We start from the raw sequence: 23,081 nt of genomic DNA, 5'->3' as shown, positions 1-23,081 counted from the left end.
GTTTAATAATCTTTGAGATGACGAATATATTTTGCATAGACTTGAATATTGAAATCAAAAAATTTGTTCTAAAAATTGATTATTAATTTTTAGATTTTTTGCCAAAAAAAAAAGGCAGAAGAGTTGACGGGACTTTTGTGACTTTTAGCTAATTGCCAAAACAAGTCTCAATATTATGAAACTCAGTTAGATTATTAGACAGAATGTATTTGTTACAAGGTATGGTGGTAATGAGTGCACTTCAACACAATCACCAAAACAAAATCAACAAAACTGGGAGTTTCTGAAAATTATATGCATATTTCCAATTCAACTGCAAACTAACTGGATATGGATCTCCCCATATACAAGTATTGACAACAGATTACTTTCTTTTTCCCAAGCAATACATCAAAATTTACACAACTGAGATCTAGTAAACAAGTGATTACATCGAAACATAACCCTATGCCTCAACACACATTACAAGGAAAACCAAAAATCTATCTCCTCCATTAATGCCACAAAAGCATAACCAAAAAAACAACGACGACGACAACAGCAACAACTATCTGTAGTTGTAAACCTTAGAATGTGAGTCCAGATCAGGTCTCCACCATTGATGAATTCCATGAGCTTCTTTGAAGTCTTGTGCAGGAATTAAATTAACTACCAGATTGGCTGAAGGAATGAGGTGTAGAGGCTCTTCTGACTCCTTCCCCATTGCGCTCATAAGAAGGCCCCCGAATGAATTCTGTGTGGCTAACCTCTCGACCTCTCCTGCTCCGATTTCCTCCATTTTCTTCCTGTGTTCAAAGTACCCAACGTACTCTGAGCAAATGTGATCCCCAGGATGGACAAATAGACATGGAACCCATGCAGACAAAGCTACAAATGGATCTTCTGATAAATTCTTCTGCTGTCGAGCCCTCAAAGCAACAGTGAGTCCTGCAGCGAGGAAACTGCTTGCAATCCGGATCCCATGCTTCACTTTCTCATCCTTGATTCTCTCAATTGGCGCGGACAAGTATGGCGGGTTAAAGAGAAAAGCTTCGAGAAAAACTCCCATCTTCGCCATAGTCTTTCCAGCAAGCATTGCCATGGCTGCTCCCAGGGAATGGCCAGCTAACCAGATATTCGAGTTTCCAAATTCAGCAACTGTGTTCCGCACAGCTTGCATGGCAATCTCGAACCGGGATGTCCGGTGCAGTCCATTTTTTATAATGTGGATGTCCATTTCGAGATCTCGTAAAAAAGCGTCTCCTTTGGTTAGGGTGCCTCGGAAGGCGATTACATAACGTGGACTTCCGTTTGTTAAGTGGTTGCAGTCACATGCTGATTTAAATTCATAGATGGCACCAAAGATGCAATGATCAGCATCATCCACAAGCTGACTATGTAATCGGAAATGGAATAACTCCCACCAAGGAGCAGCAAGAGCTTCAGGCCCTTGCCTATTCTCCTGGCGGTCCCGCTCTAATATGTAGACACCCTGAACCAAACAGGCAGCCACAGACCTTCGGTGATCCACATTTTTCCTGCACAAGATAGCACAATAATTAACGTCTCTGATTTCATTGTTCATATATAGCAGAAAGCATCATGGAATATACATCTATAACGAATCCAGCAGAAACAAGGTTTCATTTTTCATTTACAGATCATTTTTCAGTGCTGGAGGGAATCAATCAAACCGCAGAAAAATATAATGAAGCATCGAAATTGCATAGAAAGACATAATCAGCAGAAATTTCAATATAACTGAATTCTCAATCATTTGAACACATGGGTTCAGCCATCATCCTGCAAGGGTGACTTAGAAACTCTTAAGAACTTGGGCATGGCTATGTAGTGATTATACATATTTTTAGTCCCAAGGTAAAATATATGCTTAGTCATGCCTTTTAAGTTTGTTCGTGGATGTGGCTTCTGAAAGAACGGAAGAAAATTAGCGTCAATTAAACAATTCAAATTCAAAGTGATGATAAACGAGCATGGAAGCAGGTCTTCTTCAAAGGTAGAATAGGCTCAAAAGTCAATTAAAGAACATGGCCAACATGTCATGCCACACCAAATCCAAAAGTCAAATATGGAACCCAGCACCAATTTTAACAAAATATCTGTCAAAATTCCAAAGCCCCTAGGTAGAATCAGAACATGCCCCAAACTCTCAGGGAAATAAAACCCCACATGGCATTGCTCCAAACTGTCAGTTGATTTGGTTCAATGTGAGTTTTAAGGTAACATCAAGTAAGCTGTTCCAATGTCTCCCCAAGAAGAACAAGAAATCTTAGAGATGATTCTAGCATTAGCGTGAACAGAAGTCTGAATCCTATGAAATGACTTCAATATTTTGCATGACCATTGGCATACACCTCCGAGTCCACCTCTCAAATTCTCTAATTTCCTTCAACCCCAAAAATGCTATAATAATGTGGGGAGAAAAGGACAAACCAGTCAACATCGGTTAGGTGCAAGGGACCTGTAAGGTTGAAATCTTCCCTTTCTGAGGTCATCACACCTTAGTCTTGATTCTCACTTCTGTATATCAGGAACTTTTCTGCACTGCAGAGGGAAAAAAAGAAAAAAAGAAAAATCAGTGAGCACTCATCAACAAACATGATATTCAACATGGATAGATATAAGCACATTGCTTCATGTGCAAAACTATACACATTATAAACCCCTCTCTACATGTGTTTATGAAGATGAACTGATGAAGAACTTGTCCATAAGAACATCCAACACCCAGCAAGTTCATAAATTGCTGAATAAGCCATCTCACAGCCTAATAACATTTGTCAATGGGAAAAAACCAAGATTAGCTAGAATGAATTTCTATTCTATTTATGGCATGCTCATTGAAATCAAGTCACAAACCGAGGGGTATGGCCAATATTTGGGCACTTTGATAGCTATGTGCTGTACTCTAATCCAAATTCTTCTAAAGCATTTTCTTTGCTACTAATTACAACAATTTCAAAACGTTGAATTGAGCCACAGTAACCAAACCAAATTTGAGAACACAGAGGCACTGACACAGATACAACAAACACATGAAGTTTGCTACAGAAAATCTTATTAAACCCCTGATGTTTTAAGATGTCATTCCTGCACCACCATTCTACGACAACTTCAGAGTAGTATGCAACACCAAAGTCATCTGAATTTCTAAATACATGGTTATACAATAAATGTGTGTATCAAAATCTGTCTATATGCAAGAAGAACAGAAAATAATATATTCAGATATATCATAAAACTATAATGTTTCATGTTCACGCGTATAGTCCTGGCCTTTAATAAGATACAAGGAATCAAAGGCTTCAGTATTGAGTATTTTAGGCTTGACCTGAAACTTGTGCACACAAAAGGTACTCAAGTCATAATCAGTTTTTCAAAAATGATCAAAAAAATTTCAAATCAGTGCATAAATTGAGATCGGCTTAAGTTGTAATCACACTTCACATGTTCAATTACGCAAGCAAACTACAGTTTCATATCTGAATGAACTTCCGTAGTTCCAAAAAAAAAAAAAAACGATGGGGCACCAACTGAAACTTAGGAAATACAAAAAGCCATCCAAGAAGGAAAATTATGCATGGGAGTTGCTGGCTGCCACCACTAGCTAGGACATAGATCTGTTACCCTAACAAATGTAAAGCAGTTTACTCTTTGAAATAAAAAAAATTTGCTAAGGAGGGACCTTAATGTTTAAGGACATGCTATGCAGATAGGTAACTATTGCTGAATGATGATTAGTCCAAAGTCTCAATAGAGTAATATTAAATTTCAAGCACCACATTCTTCATTTCCCCAACACCTTTAAAATCAATTTGAACTTACAAACTTCCCTCAATTTTTATACACTAAAGCTGTGTTTGGATCTAGGATTTGAACATAGATTTAAGAAGGGAAAAGAAAAGGAAAGGGAAAATGTCACAAAAATTTAGCTTCTATTTCATTGACTTTTCCGTTGTTTTTTCTTGTCCCTCTGCAATTCCCACCTTAAATCCTTGATTTAAACACAATCTTATATGGAATTTCAAACAATCTTGCCTTGAGCATAATGTGGCTTGTCCATTTCAAGTAAACATAGAGTTAGTTTTGATGAAAGTCTTAACATGTAACCCAATTTTGCAATGTTGAAAACTACTTTGGGGTCTCAAACCAAGATCAATAGCAACAATCACACCTACCACTATGTAAATCCATTAATCATCACTATAACCATTTGGGTCTGTCTACCAAAGTTAAAGAACAAAAGAAACCAAATCAAAGACAACTACTTTAACAACAATGCTTCGAATTACGGCACAAACATCACATACACACACAAACAAAGAAACAAACAAAGAAACAAAATTTCTTTAACTTGATTTATTCCTGAGAATTAGGGACGAAGAATAAGAAAATCATAATCTTAATCGGTAATAGCAATGTATTCATTCAATTCAATGGCTGGATCGAATTTTTCACAGCAACAGAAAATGAATGAAAGCTTTTCATTAAGCAAATTTTTAGTCATCGATTTTTAATATGTAAAAATGGCATATGCAAGTTGACGAATTTCAAAGAATTGCATTCGAGTCTGTAACATTTGAAGATCTTCAATATTAAAGAAGGAAAATCACCAATTCAGGATCAGATTAAAAGTAATATATATACATTATTATATGATTATATGAAAAGAAATGAAATTTGAATATTGCAGAAAAGAAATGTACCTTGAGAAAGTTACACATAGAGAGAGAGAGAGAGAGAGAGAGAGAGAGAGCTTGTAATGAAAACTTGTGGGTTGGTTCCTCTTTTTTCTCCTCGTATTCGATTACGGGAGTAACATTTTGAAGAAAGCACCTTCAAAAGCAGATTCGATTATAACCCCCTCATAAGGGCTGCTTGGCATAAAAAATTAAAAATTAAAATAATCAATAAGATAATTAATTAATCATTTTTTTTCTTATAACTATTTATTTAATTACACAAAAAATCATAAATTATCTTAAACACAAGGATAAATTACACTTACCTTCCCGGATGTTTGTCTTAATTATAGATATTTCTTTATAATTTCAAAAATTACACAGACCTCCCCTGCTTTGAAAAATAATAGTCAGATTCCTCCTTCTCATTAAAAGAGCTTTAACGATGTTAAATGGACAGTAAAATTGATCATAATACCCTTTAACCACATTGTGAAAAGACACGACTGACCCTACGCCGTCAATAACATATCCAGAGATAAGTAAAACATCGTTGTTTGGTTTTGTGTTCTGTATCTACTTCCTTAGAACCCTGCATCACTACCAGTAGATGGTCTAGATCTTAGACTCACTCTGATTGGAGTGAACTTGTTCCAAAAAAAAAAAAACAAACAACAAAAATGGTGAGTCAATGCATTCTTATCCTTTCAATTTCATCTCTCATTCTCTTCAACGCTCTCTCTTCTACCACCACCGACATGAAGACCACAGCTTCCTCTAATCCGGCACCAATGATGTTATAGCGATCCCGGTTTTCTCCTTTCTGTATTTGTTGTATTCCAAACTTTGGTTCTGCGGAGTTAGTGGTTGTATACCTTGTTGTCATCCTTTAATTCCTTATGTTTGAGTTTTAGGATGTGTTGGGCATGTTTCGAGCAGGTGGGTTCAGCCTTGGTCCAAAATCTAGTTGTCAGGTTTTTGGTCGTTCCGCTCGAGTGGGTCATATGGCGCTCGAGCGGAGATTGCACACTCCCAGTATTTTCGTGCTCTGCAAAACTTCTGCAGGTGTGATTTCTACGCTCGAGAGGATTTTCCTGCGCTCGAGCGGGTCGCGCTCGAGTAGGCTTGTTGGAGCTTGAGCAGATAGTATTTTTTTTTGGTGTAAGTTCTGGGAGGGAGAAATCCACGCTCGAGATGACTGGTTTTCGCGCTCGAGCGGATGTACTTTATTCTTGTGTCTTGGAGCTCGAGCGGGTCTTATTGCGCTCGAGCTGACCTAGTGTTTTTGTTCTTGACGCTCGAGCGTTGTGTTTTATGCTCGAGCGGGAATGTCGTATAACAGAGGGCAGCTGGGCTTTTTTGAATCATTTTCTACACTTTCTCTCTCTCTCTCTCTTACTTTCCCAAAAACATTTTTGAGAGCCTCTCTCTCTAGAAACTTCCTTCTCTCTAGGATTTGATCTAGTTAGAGTGCTTTCCCTTCTTTTGTCCTTTGTAAAAGTTGTGTTGATCGTCGAGGGCTTCGTTTTGATCCGTGGATCTTGAAATTTGGAGCATTTTGGTTTTCTTCATCTTCTTCCCTTGGGCTCCGAATTTGAGGTAGGGATTCCTACTCACTCTTATGGGTTTTAACCTAGATTTTGAGCTTGTTGTTTAAATGGTTGATTTTGGGACTTAGGGTTACAAAATGTATTAAAGAGAGTTTTGTGATTTTGGGCTCATAATATGTATTTGGGTCTCAAAGTGATGATATTGTTGTTGGTTGTTGATATATAGACCATTGGGTCAATATTGGAAAATGGGGTAGAAAATCCTAATTTGTTGCAGAAATTAATTGGTATAATTAATTTGGAAAAATTGTGGTTATATGGAATTGAGTTGGAAATAATGAAATTGGCTCATTATATAGTAGAATGGTGGAGTTAGATTTATTTATCGCTCACTTTTGAAAACATTGATATTTTATCTGTTGGAGCTTTTATTATCTGTTTAGAAATAATTGCTTGGGCCGAGGTGGGTGATGCACCTTTGTTGGGTCCGGAGTTGGTTAGGGAGACGACGGAGAAAGTTGAGCTTATTTGTAGGAGGCTTGTCACAGCCCAGAGTCGCCAAAAGAGTTATGACAACCGTAGGAGGAGGCTTTTGGCTTTTGAGATAGGTGATCATGTTTTCTTGAAGATATCACCTAGGCGAGGTTTGATAAGGTTCGGGAAGAGTGGGAAGTTATCCCCTCAATTTATTGGTCCCTTTGAGATCCTTGAGAGGATTGGGGAAGTTGCTTATCGTTTGGCTTTGCCACTGCAGTTGTTCGGGGTTCATGACGTGTTTCACGTTAGTATGCTTCGAAAGTACGAGCCAGATCTGTCCCATGTGTTGGATTGGACCGATTTGGAGGTAAATGAGGATGCCTCGTATGAGGAGAGACCGGCTCGGGTCTTGGATAGGCGGGATCAAGTCTTGCGAGGCAAGACCATTCCCTTGGTAAAAGTTTTGTGGAAACATCACGGAGTGGAGGAAGCCACTTGGGAACGTGAGTTGGAAGTCCGTGAAAAATATCCGGACATGTTTGTTGATGAGTAATCATGTATTGAAATTTTGTAATATCGTTCAACTTTAAGAGCATTATATATGTCTTAAGTTGTAAAACATTGTGAATGTTTTGGTAAATGGAAGTTTGTTTTAACATTGTGTATGTTAAGTATATTGTGAAAATGCAAGCATGATATTAATGTTGTATGTGTTAAGGAATTGTGGAAAATGAGTTGAAATGGGTAAATTTCAAAGGAATGCATTTTGAAAATGCAAGTTGTTCTGTATAATGTGAAATGCCTCTTGAAAAGAGATGGGATTGACCGGTAATGGGTCGGAATGTTTAATATTATGTTGTAATATTGTTGGGAATGGAGAAAACTTGTTTTTGACAAACTTGTGTTTAATTTCGGGGACGAAATTCTTTAAGGGGAGGAGGTTAGAGCGATCCCGGTTTTTCCCTTTCTGTATTTGTTGTATTCCAGACTTTGGTTCCGCGGAGTTAGTGGTTGTATACCTTGTTGTCATCCTTTAATTCCTTATGTTTGAGTTTTAGGATGTGTTGGGCATGTTTCGAGCAGGTGGGCTGAGCCTTGGTCCAAAATCTAGTTGTCAGGTTTTTGGTCGTTCTGCTCGAGCGGGTCATATGGCGCTCGAGCGGAGATTGCACACTTTTGAAATTGTGATTATATGGAATTGAGTTGGAAATAATGAAATTGGCTCATTATATGGTAGAATAGTGGAGTTGGATTTATTAATCGCTCACTTTTGAAAACATTGATATTTTATCTGTTGGAGCTTTTATTATCTGTTTAGAAATAATTGCTTGGGCTACTGGTGGAGGGTAGTTTTTATTGTTGTAGAAAATGCATGATGATTAGGCAAACTAAAACTAATCAATTGGACGTGTCATTGAGTATGACGGTTGATAGAGTACATTAACGTTATGTATTGATTGATTGTGTATATGACTTGTGTGTATATACGTTGTGTGTGTGAGAGGAAATAGGGGATGTACTCCACGGTTTCGGGGAAGATAGGGAATGGACCTCTAAACCGGATGTTGTGTGGGAGGAGATAGGGGATGTACTCCACGGTTTAGGGGAAGATAGGGGATGGACCTCTAAACCGGATGTTGTTTGGGAGGAGATAAGGGATAGACTCCGCTGATACAGCTCATATGCTTGTCAGTTAATGTGTTGATACAACTCATATGCTTATCTATGGAAGTGTTGATATAGCTCATATGCTTATCTGTTGAAATGTTGTTGTAGCTTATATGCTTATCTGTTGAGGTGTTGATACAGCTTGTATGCTTATCTATTGAGAGATGGAAACGTTTAATATGAACTATTATTTCGTTTAGAGTATGTGGCCAGGTTCTGAGCCACGGTTATAAATTGGAGACTGGATAAGAAAAGGAAAATGAAGTGAGACATGGACACAGTTGTCATGTCATGAAAGTGGTGTATAAATTGGTTTATATGTGTCAAACATTTATCAATTGCTAATGTTTTAGTTATTGCTCATACTGTGTTTAGCATATCTCTACTGGGCGTTGGCTCACCCTTTATGGGACATCATTTTCAGGTATAGGTAGCATGCCACCTCCAAGGACATAGCTTGGATGGTTATGGGAGTTGAAGACTCCTTTTGATTATTTTGTTTGTATTTCATGTATCTCAAGCCAAGGGCTTATTTTGTATAGAGTTAGTACTCTTCTTTTTGTAACCAAGTGTTGACTTGGAAATCTGTAAGTCCGTAGGGCATTTGCTTTTGTTGTTAACATGTAATACTGTTGTAAGAACTACTCTGATGAATGGAAAGGTGTTGATTACTCTTATATTATTGCATGTCTTAAATGATGGGTTTCATGTATTATTTTGAGGGCGTTACAATGACTCTTCCTCCTCTTCCGCCACTGCCTCACCACCATCAGATCCACTCTCCAACGAAGACGATGATGACTTCTCTGACTTTGAGAACTACGACGACTTCAAAGTCCCTTTCTCCTCAGACTTCGATCAGGAAGATGAAGCTTACTCGCAACAACCTCAGATCGACGACAAGGACATTGTCATTTTGAAAAAGAGCAACTTCAGTGACTTTGTAGAGAACAATCGGTACGTGATGGTTGAGTTCTACACGCCATGGTGTGGATTTTGTTAGGCTTTGGCGCCGAAGTGTGTTGCGGCGATGACAAAGCTGAAAGGCCAGGCGGTGGTGTTCGCGAAGGTAGATGCGACAGAGGAGAGTGAATTAGCGGAGGAGTATGAGATTCAGGGGTTTTCTATTGTCTATTTCTTTGTTGATGGTCAACATAAACCCTTCAATGGCCAAAGGACTAACTAAAACCCCCTCTCTCTATATATATATATAGGAATGAATGAAAATGATTTTTACCTTAAGTGTCAGTTGTGTCTTTTCACAATGTGGTTGAAAGGTATATAGTCAATTCCACTGTCAAGTAAACGTCATCAAAGTGTTTTTAACGGGGAAGGAAGAATCTAACTATCATTTTCAAAAGTAAGGGAGGTTTGTGTAATTTTTAAAACCACAGGGGATGTATCTGTAATTAAGGCAAACCTCAGAGGAGGTAAGTGTAATTTACCCTAAACACAATTTTTTTCATCTCATAAAATAGTTAAAAAGTTAAAAAAAAAAACTAACTGAAACAACCAAGTTTCTAAACCCATGAGTATCTCTTATTTGGATGCATATTATGCACCATGTTAAATCTTTTAATTATTTAATATTTTTTTTTCACTAAATAATAAGATGCTAGGCCATCTCCAACGCTACACCAAATCGATCACCAAATTTAAATTTGATGAAAAAGTTCCTCTTTTTGTTCTCCAATAGTGTCATCAAGCCTGTATCAAATTGAGAATATACCAAATATTTCACCAAATTGAGGATGCAGGCCACCTTTCACTAGTTTACTGTGCAGGACCATTGGGGATTAGGGATGGCAATATGAACCCGGCCCGACGGGGACCCGGACCGCCCCGTCCTGATAAATAGGTTTTTCCTCAAAAATTATTCCCCATAGGGCCGGGGCTGGTATTGAAAAATACATCCCTGATGATTTTCGGGCCGGGGACGGGGATAAATTTCTCGGCGCAGGCCCGACATTTCCTCGAAGGATCCCCGCGTATATACTACTTATATATTTAGTTGTATTATATTTATATATCTGTTTAGTTTGTATTATATTTATATAACTCTCTCTCTCTCTCATATACATCTCTCAGACTCTCTTTGACTCTCATCTCAACTCACTCTCTCAACTGACTCTCATCTCTCTCTCATTCTTCTCTCTCTGTCAACTCTCTCAAACCAATATCGATCCAGACCAGATCTAGTGCGTCCTCCGTCACAACACTTCCTCTGCCATCCTCCATCGCAGCACCGCCATAGCACGTAGCATCGCGGTTTCAACCATGTTTCGGCGTAAATCTGAGTCGATCGGCATGGATCCGTGCGCGATCCACACAAATCTGTGTATATGTATACATATATGTGTGTGTGTGAGTGTGAATCAGTATCATTTTTTTTTGGTTCATCTGTTGTATATGTATACATGTATGTATATGTGTGTGTGTGTGTGTATCAGATCTGTCCTTTTTTTTTTTGTTGTAATGTTGTGGTTGTTGATCTATTGGGGTTGTTGTTGTTTGTTGTGGATGCTGTTTTTGTACAGGGATTTTTCGGGGTCGGGGATCCCCGATCCTTGTTAGGGGACGGGGGCGGGAATGGGACTTTTGTGCCTTTGGGGATCGGGGACGAAGAGGGCGATCCCTGGCCCCGCCCCGTTGCCATTCCTATTGGGGATGGGACACACCGAACAACCGGCCGGACATCCGGCCGGTTGTCCCCCCAATCATTCGGTTACTTCAACAATTCCTAGAACAAAACAATGGTTTGGACTGTCAACAGGCTTCCAAAGTTGTTTGCTTTTTGTGGCACCAAGACTAAATGCCTTACCAACATTGATGCATGGATTGCAAAGGCAAATACATTGCATGTAAATTCAAATTTGTACGCAATTAGCCATTCATTTAATAGGGCGCAACTCCAATGAGGTTACCGTTGATTTTGTAGAAGATTTCACAAAGTTACCGTTGCAGTGGTCTATAAAATAAGACTGATTTATTTTTGAATTTCACAATATCATTACAATTTCTCTTTTTTTTCCCATCATTGTTAACTTCAATCTCCACTTTTTATTTCATTTGTCAGTTGTTTCTTTTACAATATTCTCATTGTGTGATCTTCAGTCTACAGTAGTTCTCTAATTTTTCACGTCTTTCTTTGATTTTTTACTTGTTTCTTTTACAATATTTTTCACTGTGTGTTGAACGTTGTATCTTATTGAATTTTTTTAACTTGTGTATTTGTACAAATTTTACTTTCAAACTATGGAAGATTTTGAAATGTTTGAGGAATCACAAATTTTAGAGCAGAACACTTATGTTAATTTTATTTCAGAAACTTGTTTCTCATGGTAAAGTGTTCCCCATTATAGAAGATGAAACTTTATGTAGATCTTGGTTGGCAATCTCTCAAGATCCCATTGCTGGTAATAGTCAGACCAATTTTTTTTGTTCTCAGTCTGCTTTTTATCGAAATGACTATCTTTTTTGTTTTTTAGGTCGTTGAAGCTAAGCGCATGTATCATGCAATACAGAAAAAACACTTTACATTTGATACAAGTTGAGAAATTTTGCGCCAAAGTCGTAAGTAGGATGAAATTAGAACACAAACCAAAAAACCCGCACCACTACCTTATCCATTTTCGAATCCAACAATTGAAGGTGAGGCTTTTTAACCCAACAACAATATTAAGGAGGACCAACAACCGACTAATACATCAACACGACCAATTGGTACTGTCATGACCCGCTCCCCGTACCCAAGGGTTAGGCATCGTGATGGCCAGTAACCGAGGTTACCTCCGGCCAAATCTTAAACAGATCAATAAACGCAAGCGGAAGAAATATTTAAATAAGAGTACTAAAATAATCATTGGAGCGTCTATTTTTATTACAAAATATATTGACCAAAAAGGCCGATATTTACATAAAAAAAAATACATCAATAAAAGTGCTTTGTGCCTACCCCACACGCTGGTCCCGACATGTCACCTGAAAGTGGTAAAAAACTATGAGCTCATGGCAGAGTGAGAAATATTATACTAAAAGTATAAGGCATAAAATTCACCATGGATAATTAGTTGGGCCAAAAAGAGCTTGATACATAACATACATAATACGGAAATCATTTGACGTATAGTTCAGATCATTTAATATGTAATACGGAAATCACCATACAACCATAACCACGGTACATCACTAAGTGCCAAGCACTATACTGGTCAATGGATCCACGACAAACACTGGACCACAAAGTAGTCAAACACTAGCCAATGATTATTTAAGTCCCCCAAGGTGTGGGACTCCCGTGGTGGTACTTATAAAACATAATTGCTTATAAGGTCATAATCAAATATTCTTTAAAAGTAAAACAAATATATCTATGGGTTTCCTTTTAAGCAAATAGGGTTCAGAAATTAAACCACACAACTGAAACTTTTATAAAACATAACTTTTATTAATATACTAATAAAATATAACTTTTATAAAATAGATTTTGGTAAGTCAAAACATACATAAAATACATTTTGGAGACTCAAGATATAATATAACTCACCTTAACTTTAATACCTTACTATTTCTTTCCATTATCAAAGATCTTCTTAGCTTCCACTAATTTTTCCTCTCTTTCCTCTCTTTCTTTTCCTCTCTTCTTTCTTTTTTTCTTCCTTTCTCTTCCTTTTCTTTTTCTTTCTTTCTTTCTTGGTCTTCTTTTCTTTTTCCTTCTCTCACGGCGTCAACTTCTCCTATTTATACAGATTATATTCGTGAGCCCCAAGCCAAGACGCCACGTGTCGCTCCCCTGTTAATCTTCATTAATTCAAGTCTATCTAAATTAAGTCAAGCTTATCAAAACTTATTTATTAATACTTTGAGTAATAAATTATATTATTTTACAAAATAATATATAATAATACAAAATAAATCATATATTTTTTAACTGTAATTAAATAATATTAGTATAAATTCTACAGAATAATTAAAAATATGGGTTGTTACAGGTACTAAGGCTGCAAAAGAAAAGTTGAAGAAGCAAGCAATTCACGATATTAGATTCGATGAAATGGCTGCTAACCAATCTAAAATTGTTGAAGTGTTGTTAACTATGTCCTCTAGAACTGTTGAGCGAGATGAACAAAAGGCGATAGAACGTGAACAAAAGGCTGCAGAACGTCGAAGAAGGGTCGAGGATAGGAAGGAACAACCAAAAATATTATCTATGATGAATAAAAGAGAACAACGAAATAAGGATCATAAAATAATGTCAATGGATATGACCAATTTAAATCCTATGCAAAGGGCCTACTATGAAGAGCTTCAACCACAAATTTTATTTCAATCAACAAATAGATTTTCTTGACTATTTGATGAAGACCAGGATTTCAATTGAATGATTTGCATTGTATTTCTGCATTGCATTTTAAGGGTTAGTTTGCAGAACTTTCTTTATGTGTCTTCCTCCCTCTTTTCTCTACTTTTCTCTAAATTTTTGCTTGTCATCTATATGTTCTTTTTTATTTGAAGATGTTATTCTACGTCCACTTTTAAATTCAATAATAGTGACACCTAAAGACATCATGCCTATTTTAACTCAACAGTTGAATATGCTTCTTCTTATTTTATTTTATAGTTTATATATTTTTATTATATATATGTTGATATTGGGTTAAAAATTTGAGAAATAACATGTGAATTGTCTTTTATGAGCACCAAGTGTATTGGTTTTATTATTTATTTCTATCAAAAATATTACTATGTGATATTTCTCAAGTTTTTACCGTGTCCTTCTTTCTTCATTTTTTTCCTTTTTCTCCAACAGGAATAAAATTGTGAATTCCTGTATTTATGTTTGGTTAACCAATACTCACCAACCTATCTCTATTTTGCTAAAAACTACAATCAGCGTCTATCATATGAAAATTGTAGTTTGAACAAAAATTGTTGTTGAACATCCCATTATATAGTATATGTTAGTTCAAATACTAGTGTCTACCTAAATGTTAATCCAACCTTGTACTTGAACTGCATGATTCAACACTGCACTATCTCGTCAAGAACTCCAAGTTTTATGAAATAGACCAACAAGACAACTTGTTAAATTGATTGTAAGTTTAGAACAACAATAAGGGAAGTGTTATACTAAAAAAGTTTCAAACTCACTGTCATTTAAAAACAACAAAAGGGCAGTGATATTTTAACTACATCCATCAATAAATTTTAAAACCACATACTAGTCTTCATCCACTCAAAAATTAAAAAACAAATACTACTAGTAAAACTAACAAAAATATAAAAAGACCAACCACTAGTACATCCATAAAAATAAAAATAAAAAACAAAAACAAAAACAAAAACAAAAACAAAACAAAACAAAGTAAAACAAAAAACACAAAAATGAAACAAATGGAAAGTAGTAGTACACCCATAAAAACCAAAAACCACATAGATTTGTAATGTATCCAATCTTTCATCCAAACTAGTCAAAGGTCATTGTCAGGTGGTGGTGGAGGGAAGTAGTGATGGTAGATCTCACTGACTCGATGCTCAATTTGGTCAATGTGATTACTTGTAATGACGTCTTTCAATTTCCACACAAAACTCACCAAATTGTTGAATTAATGATTTCTGAGCAGTAGCAAATGCATCGAATTGATTAGCCATGTGTTGTTCCTATTGAACACGCTAATTGTGTCATTCTTGTTTCGTAGTTAAAAAATCAGTCCAGTATTGAGGTTGTTGACCTGGTGGCATGGTATTGTCATGGGGGTCTTCAAGAGCATCATCTGTTGGTGCATTTGGATCATTCAGACTTTGCAATAAATTTTCAGCGCCACCAGCTTGGGTGAGTGTGTGCTCCGAAATCATTCAAGAGATTTTAGACTCTGCTTCACCTACAAGTCTAATCTTGAAGGCTTTGAAAATTTTAGTCAACAAAGCTCCAAAAACTAGTGACCGGCCAATGATATGACCAAGATTTGCAACCACCATTTCTTTCATGAGTATATAGCATAAATCCAATTTGAGTCCAACTTCAAAACAATATAGCAAATAAGCATTAAGAATTGGAATAGCATCAATATGTCCTCTTTTGGAAGTGACATTTTCTATTATAAATCGATGGAGAATACTAAGGTGGGGTTTCAAATGTCTTGCTTATAAACTACTTTCGATAAATCTACTCTCACAAATAGTAGTATATACTTCACTCATGTTGCCAATAATATCAAGCAGGGCAGACTCACTGTGAAAATAGATTTGCATATCCCCTTGCTCAACTCTAATAATTCTTGCCAAAGTAGGGATGTCAATTTAATAGATTTACCTTTTACATAAGATATAATACTAAAGTCTCCATATTCTTCATCAGTACATTTCAAGTGAACGTAAAATAGAGACACAAGACGAGGATATACCTTTTGTGGTAAATTTATTAAATTTAGTCACCCCATAGTCTCAAGTTTGGTAACCAACAGAGGATCATATTGAGGAGGAAGATTTAGCCTTCTTTCGGTGACAATAGGTCAGTTGCAGAATAGTTGAAAGGCTTGTTCATGATTATAAGTGAGAAAATTAGTAGTTGGATAAGCTGAAATTTGAGGCTGTTGTTGGCGTGGTGGAGGGTTTGAGGTTTGTCCAAGTTCTGGTCTTACTCTTTTGGTTCTAGGCATAACTTTGTGAATATATGTTGAATTTGATTGGGAGAGGTAAATGTGAATGGCAGATTTTAGAGGTGGTAAATTTAAGTGTAAGGTGACCAAATGGTGTGAAAAGGAAGTGCAACAGAAAAAGGATGAGGAAAACCGTAGCCTGAACCACTTGGAGCTTAATTCGAATTCACAAGGCAGGTCGACCGGCCGGTTGACCCCCCGGTCGACCGATTTTGTGCATAATGGAATTCTTGTGTGTTACCCAAAAGACAACCTAAGAGGGGGGGTGAATTAGGTTTTTAAAATTAAAAATTAATAATACCCTAATAAAAATTATGATTAGCACAATAGATAAATATAGTTAATAAAATAAAATAATTAAAACAAGTGTTCCAACAACTATGTCAATTAATGATTTTAACACAGTGAAAATGTGAAATATAGCTACAGCAATTTAAATAAAATAAAGAGATAAGGGAGAGAGAGACAAATAAATTTATAGTGGTTCGATTTCAACTCGGCCTACGTCCACTTCTCAAGCTTCACTTGAAATTTTCCACTATGCTCTAGCTTCACGGGGGTGCTAGCAACCTCTTTACAAATGGAGCAATCCTCCACGGATTTTACACAGACTTCACAAGCCCAAACCCTTGCAAATCTTAGGTGATTCACAATCACTCTCAAGATTTCAAGAACACAGTGTTTGCAACACTTTTAGAAGATGAAATGGTATTTTTGCTTTCAAAAAAAGCTTACAACAAATATCTCTCAAAGATAGATATATAAAATGAAGTTTTGATTTTTCTGTAAATCTCACACATGAAAGATGGGCTTAAAGCTATAAGGCTCAGTGTATAATTTCTGAGAATAGATGTGAATAATTATAGATCAAAGAATATTTTCAGGCTTTTTGTAATTTGTTTACATTAGAGGCTTTGGTACATATAATGAAAATTATAGCCGTTTATGGCCGTTGTATTCATTTGAATTTATAGTCGTTTATAGTCATTTGAATTTATAGTCGTTTATAGCCATTGTACTTCCATCATTACCAATTTGAATATCTTCCACTCCATCATTACAAATTTGAATATCTTCCACTTGAACCTTTTGAACCTTTAGGCCTTTTGAACCTTTATAATCGTTTATAGTCGTTATATTTCCATCATTACTAATTTGAATATCTCCCACTTGAACCTTTTGAACTTTTTAGTCTGCTGCTGTGCTAGGCTGTTTGAACCTTTGTTTTAGACTGTTTGAACTCCTGATTTAATCAAATATTAAATACATTCTAACACCATTTAGGATAAAGGTTTAGGTGAGAAATAATGGGACAAAATAAATTTTGATTCTATTTTTCTCTTTCAAATAAATCATCAAAATAAATTTTGATTAAAATATAATTAAATAAATTATCAAAATAAATTTTAGATTCTATTTTTCTCTTTCAAATAAATTAAAACATAATTAAATAAATCATCAAAATAAATAAGTCTAACATTGTGTTTTCGGTTTTTGCTTCTGAAAATGATGCACACTTCCTTCAACTCTTTATGAAATACATGGATATGAGCTTTGTGAATATATAGAGTCCATTTTACATGCACACTTTAAATGAGGTAAGTGGTGGAGGGAAGTAATGAGGTGGTTCTATTTGTTTAATGAAGTAGTTGGATGGTTGTAGGTGTAAATGATGCATTCATGAAGATGGTGAAGTCTGCAAGGTTTGAAAAGTCATGCAAAATAAATATTCACACTTGGATGCCTCACAAAAGTCTAGGACTTTGATGAAATTTTTAAATAAAAACAAAAATTCCCATAAATTATAATTGGGTCAAAAGTTGTTCTTAACTAATATGGAGCATTTTAGATACTACTAAATTATTTGACAGTAGTAATCACCATGTGGCTATCAACCAATTTGCTAAACTGAAAAAAATGTACCATGAACTAGATCAAAGTAAGAACAAATTTGAGTTTGCTTTCCATTTCAACAAATTACTCAAATAATATTAATAGTAAATTGGATTCCATGACATCAGTAAATTTCATATTAACAGTATATTTCACATTTCAATTAGAACATCGGTAATATTAACAGTACATTTCACATTTCAATTAGAACATCAGTAAATTATCACATCAGTACATTGAAAATTAACACTAAATCGGATATTGACAAAATTAACGGACCAATAATATTAGCAAAAACGGATGTGTACAAGTTGAAGAGCACCAATAACAAACACTGACAGCATTTGAGTAACAACACAAATAAAGTGTTTATAAGTTCAAAAGCAACAATAAACACTGATAGCCTTCTTTGCATAATCACCTCCCAATCAAAAAAGCCAACCAAAAGTTCATCCTCTTGTCCACGTGGTAAAGTTAGTTTTCATCATGAAGATGCCACATATATTCTATTAAATCATTGCGGAGGGCAGGATATGCATTCTTATCTCTAATACCTAAATGACAGGATATAAATGATTCGAAGTCATTGTTACAGGAACACGAAACTACTATTGGTGAGTTGGTTGATGATATTTCATAATGGAAATCAAGATGCTCATCTCTCTCATCTTCGACAATTATATTGTGCAATATAACGCAACTCTTCATTATGTTACCAAGCAATTTGGGATCCCAAAAATGTACTGGACCACCTATAATTGCAAATCAAGATTGGAGCACTCTGAATGCCTGCTCTACATCCTTTCTTGCTGACTCTTGCATCATTGTGAAATGTTGCTTTTGCTCCTTGGAGAGAAGAGATTATCTGAACCAGTGCCCATTGAGGGTATATACCACATCAACAAGGTAATAACCCATATTATAAGGGTGTCCATTAATAGTGTAATGGACAGGCGAAGCTTTACCTTGGACAAGATCAGAAAATAAGGGCGACTAATCCAAGACATTCAAGTCATTGTGTGATCCAGACATTCCAAAAAATGCATACCAAATCTACAAGTCATAAGAAGTTATTGCTTCAAAAATGATGATTGGCTTTTTCTGATGGCCTATGTATTGATCTTGTCATGCCGTTGGACAATTTTTCCACTCCCAATGCATGCAATCTAAACTTTTCAACATACCGAGAAACCCATGAACCTCCCCAATAGCAAGTAATCTAGCAATATCAGTTGTTGTTGGAGATCTAAGATATTCAGGTCCAAAGATTTTGATTATTGAATTGCAAAAGTGTTTTAAACTTTCAATTGTCATACTTTCCCCAATTCGCACATAATCATCAACTGCATCTGCTATCACTCTATATGAAAGCATTCTAATTGTTAAAGTGATCTTTTGCAGTGGAGAGAATTCGAGGATATGAGCTACATCTTTTTTTTGAACAAAATATGTATCGTGTGCTTTAATGGCATTCAAAATTTGCAGATACAGATGACGACGCATTATAAAATGCCTCTAAAATGTTGCAGGTGAATAAACTCAATTTGTCGCAAAATAATCCGTAAACAATCGATCATGACCCTTCCTTCTATCGCGACGTATGTATTTATGTCCTACAACAGAACCACATATTTTCTTTGATTAATCACTTGCACTTAGAATCTGAATCATATTAGCATTATTTATCTCATAAAGACCCCAGAAGTGCAACAATTTTTTCATCATCAGAGGATGAAGAAGAAGAAGAAGACATGAAAAATCAGTGAACAAGTAAAAAGTTGAGCTAGTCATTATGTTATGTTTTTCAGTTATGGTTGGTTCCATATACAACATTGTTTGCTTGGTTTATATAGTACATGGTTTAATCTGTTTATATCTATTTTTTAAGGGAAATAATTAATGGAGGCAAAAAGAAATGGAAAAGATTTAATGGAGGGAAAAAGAAATGGCAAAGGAATTGAGGGAAATAGAAATGGAATGGGGGAAAAAAAATCATTTGCTCTTGCTTGTCTACTCCAGACAACTTGTGTTTTGCTAACATCTACAATAGTTCACCGTTGGTGTGGCTGATATCAGATAAAGAAATTCATCATATTTTTACTTAAATTTTATGAAATATTTGGTGAACTGTTAGAGATGCCCTTAATAAGTTAGTAACTTAAATTATAAATAAAATCAATCCGTCAACTCAAATCCTTTTCATAGATTTGGCTTCTCTCTCGTACTTTCCCATCTAGCACTGGTCCAACTGTTGAACAGGATAAGGACGCGTAGCGCAGATAAGATCGAGCGATAAAAAGAAGAAAAGAATATGCCACATCATTAAGAAGAGAAGTGGTGTAGTAGAGCAACATCGTTTACCAAAACTAATCCGTCGTTATGTGTAACATTGCCCCAAATGATAGTCACGATACACTAAAACCCTCTTATCTTCCATAACTGAGCCCCATAGTCACGGTACACTAAAACCCTATTCTCTTCCATAACTGAGCCCCATAGTCTTTGTCTCTTCTCTTATTGTAGAATAAAAACCTAGAGATCTGCAACTCTGTTTGGTTGGGAGATTTGGAAAGAGAAATGAAAAAGATAGGTGAAATGTGAATAAAATATGCCTAAATTTTACCTAATTTTACACACCTTTTCCATTTCCCTTCCCAAATTCCTCTCCCAAATTTCCCAACCAAACACAGCATTAGTTACCCTCGATTTGGCCTTCACGGCAGCCCCAATGACCCTCAATCGTCTCTTACAGCAATGGCGCCACCTTCATCCCAAACCCGATTCCAATTTGATCTCCGAAGTGAATTAGTGCAAGAACAAACAGTAAAATGCCCAAAAATTGAAAGGCAAATAGCTAATAGTTCAACAAGAACAAGAACCAACACCCAAAACAATAAAAAGGTGATTAGGACTGAGTGCTAGTATTATTTTGGTTTCTTTCAATAATCACAAATTGACTCTTCTTAATATTGTCACTGATGTAGGTCACTCATGTATAGACGGTGTTGTCTCCGGAGTTATGGAGGACATTGAGGTTGCAGTGAGGAACAATGCTGGTGGGGTCTACTCTGAATTAGAATTGTTGCGTTTAAGTCGTTGGGTTTGGTGATCTAGGGTTTGTTGCTACTGCTGGAATAAAGTGAAAAGAACAGTGAGTGAGTGTGATTGTGAGAATCATGAACTGCTGTTTGACGTTTAGAGCGTCCGTCAGCCAAGATGACGTCGTTCATATCAAAACAAAGATGTTGCTCTAAATCTCTGGGTTATAACGACGTGGACTCCTTTTCATTGCCTGATCTTGTCTATGCCACGCGTCCTCATCCTGTTCAACAGCTGGATCAGTGCTTGATGGTGGAGTGTAGGAGAGGAGCCAAATTCCCTTTTCACTATCTAAGAGACATCTACATAGATCACTCTTAGTCAACTGTCTTGTCCATTAAACTAAGTAAATATTAAATAATTGATTGAAGAATATAAATTATTAATCGACATTCATTTGATTGTCCAAACCATTTGCCCTTTAATTTTAATTCAACCTTTAAATTGTATTATCAATTGAACTAAATTAACAAAACGTAAAAAGTTCGAAAGTAAAATTGATATTGTGGAGGAAAAAAATGAGAGGCCAGGCCCAAGTCCATTGACGTGAGCCCAAAGGGAAGAGAGAGCCTACAATGATTCCTCAAGCCCACGAAAGACAACTGGCAACAGGTTGGTCCAAAATTCGAGCGCATGAAGGAGAATTAAAAAATACAGACATCCTTCTAGAAGGAAGATTTGCAAGGAAAAGAAAGATCGTTGAATTGACGAATGGGAATATGTGTTAGAAAATTCAAAAATGTAGATTGTGCGTAGTGGACAATGACACTGTTCGATCAAAATCATCTCACGATTATGATGCCTAGCAAGTTGGCCACTAGCATTTGACGTAATCTTGCTCATCCATACAATAAGGATCTAAAAATCAAGGAAGTAAGCAACTTGGCAACTGGACTAGACATTGCCAGACAAAGGCAAAACCCTCTCATCAAAGGATAAACAAATGAACAAGATTTAAGCCAATCAAATATAAAAGGGTCAGCAGATAAAGCACTAGGGTCAGGCAAAAGGTAACTCAAGAACCCTATTTTAAATACAAATTATATATTTTATTATGGCCAATTGGTACATTGACTTGATTATGGAAGGGTCTTCCTAACCAAACCCGGTCAAAGGTGATCACTAGCATTTGGTTTCTCTTGACAGAGTAAAAGGGCAAGACACATCATCTCACTTTTCTTGTAGAGATAATTTCACCTTCCACAGATAAAATTAAAACTAAAATGACTAACGAAGACATCCAAGTATATCTGAACACTCCTCTTGTGGCGAAAGCGAGAGTATTTTGAAACTATTTAGTGGGCTAAGAAAGAAAAGCCACCCTACTTGTCTATATTCACTGATAGTTAGGTTTTCGTGAATATGCTATGGGAGTTCACTCTGCTGGACTGGGCAATGGTCACCATTTTGGCAGATATTAAGTTAATATGTAGTTATTTTTCGTTTTTACCTGTATCTAAGATAGAACGGTCTGTAATTAATCCAAGTTATAGACTGGCTTTATGTATAAATAATTTATATGCTTATTATTTTATCGGTCTGAATTTTATTTTTATTTTTTTTTAAGAAGCTCACAACAAACCTACCAAAGAGTCACATAATAGGACAGTAGCTAATAAATGAAACAAAAAGCCCAACAACAAGGACAGCAAAGAACCTCATAATAGGGAGAAATTATCAAAATTTCCCTTTTGCAATGATTGGTTACAGGAAAGTGAAATTTTCTTGGAAGAGAGTATTATATCAGATCCTTCTGTCATATTTATCAAGACATTTCTAAACAAACACAACTCTCATACTCTCTCACCTGTGCATCTAATTTTGGGGAGGCTCTATTTACACACCACTTTCTCTTTCAAGGCAAACCACTTCTAAAGACACACCAAAAATAATTTGCAAAAATAAATATTTTTCTCATCACACATCACAAATTTATATATTTACCCTTACTCACACACCCACCCACAACAATATACACACAAAGTTCCATCTTTGCCCCCACACAGACACACTCCACACCCACGATATTCATTTCCCCCTCCATTCTCTATTCA

The 23,081-nt window shown here is 36.1% G+C and overlaps 2 protein-coding genes across 3 annotated transcripts; both read right to left on the bottom strand.

Moving 5' to 3' along the window:
- Window positions 1–280: 280 nt before the first annotated feature.
- On the bottom strand, window positions 281–4,912 carry LOC114261209 (GDSL esterase/lipase At4g10955). Of its 2 annotated transcripts, none has more exons than XM_028201440.2 (3): window positions 4,707–4,912; window positions 2,434–2,544; window positions 281–1,517 (listed from the first exon to the last, which is right to left on the bottom strand). In XM_028201440.2, exons 2-3 carry the CDS (start codon window positions 2,493–2,495, stop codon window positions 548–550), a joined length of 1,032 nt encoding a protein of 343 aa, XP_028057241.2. In that variant the 5' UTR covers window positions 2,496–2,544; window positions 4,707–4,912; the 3' UTR covers window positions 281–547. The 2 variants fall into 2 exon arrangements, with proteins under 2 accessions (XP_028057241.2, XP_028057243.2); XM_028201442.2 differs by lacking the exon at window positions 4,707–4,912 and adding an exon at window positions 2,674–2,762.
- A 13,490-nt stretch (window positions 4,913–18,402) lies between these two features.
- On the bottom strand, window positions 18,403–19,431 carry LOC114261240 (uncharacterized). Its single transcript, XM_082900676.1, has 2 exons — window positions 19,113–19,431; window positions 18,403–18,482 (listed from the first exon to the last, which is right to left on the bottom strand). The coding sequence occupies exons 1-2, from the start codon at window positions 19,429–19,431 to the stop codon at window positions 18,403–18,405; spliced, it is 399 nt and encodes a 132-aa protein (XP_082756802.1).
- Between the last annotated feature and the right edge of the window lie 3,650 nt (window positions 19,432–23,081).

The sequence above is a fragment of the Camellia sinensis genome, chromosome 13 (assembly GCF_055761805.1).
Source record: "Camellia sinensis isolate YWXY chromosome 13, ASM5576180v1, whole genome shotgun sequence".
NCBI classification, from domain to species: Eukaryota; Viridiplantae; Streptophyta; class Magnoliopsida; order Ericales; family Theaceae; genus Camellia; species Camellia sinensis.
Note: the sequence above shows the minus strand (reverse complement) of the source record. Positions and strands in the feature narration are given on the sequence as shown.

Bases quoted from the DNA above. Each gene is read 5' to 3' on its own strand.
- LOC114261209 (XM_028201440.2), bottom strand. From the start codon at position 2,495: ATGACCTCAGAAAGGGAAGATTTCAACCTTACAGGTCCCTTGCACCTA. The intron at 1,518-2,433 runs GTTTGTCCTTTT...TATCTTGTGCAG, and splicing joins CACCTAACCGATGTTGACTG to GAAAAATGTGGATCACCGAA.
- LOC114261240 (XM_082900676.1), bottom strand. From the start codon at position 19,431: ATGCGTCGTCATCTGTATCTGCAAATTTTGAATGCCATTAAAGCACAC. The intron at 18,483-19,112 runs GTATGTTGAAAA...CCTGTCATTTAG, and splicing joins GGAGGTTCATGGGTTTCTCG to GTATTAGAGATAAGAATGCA.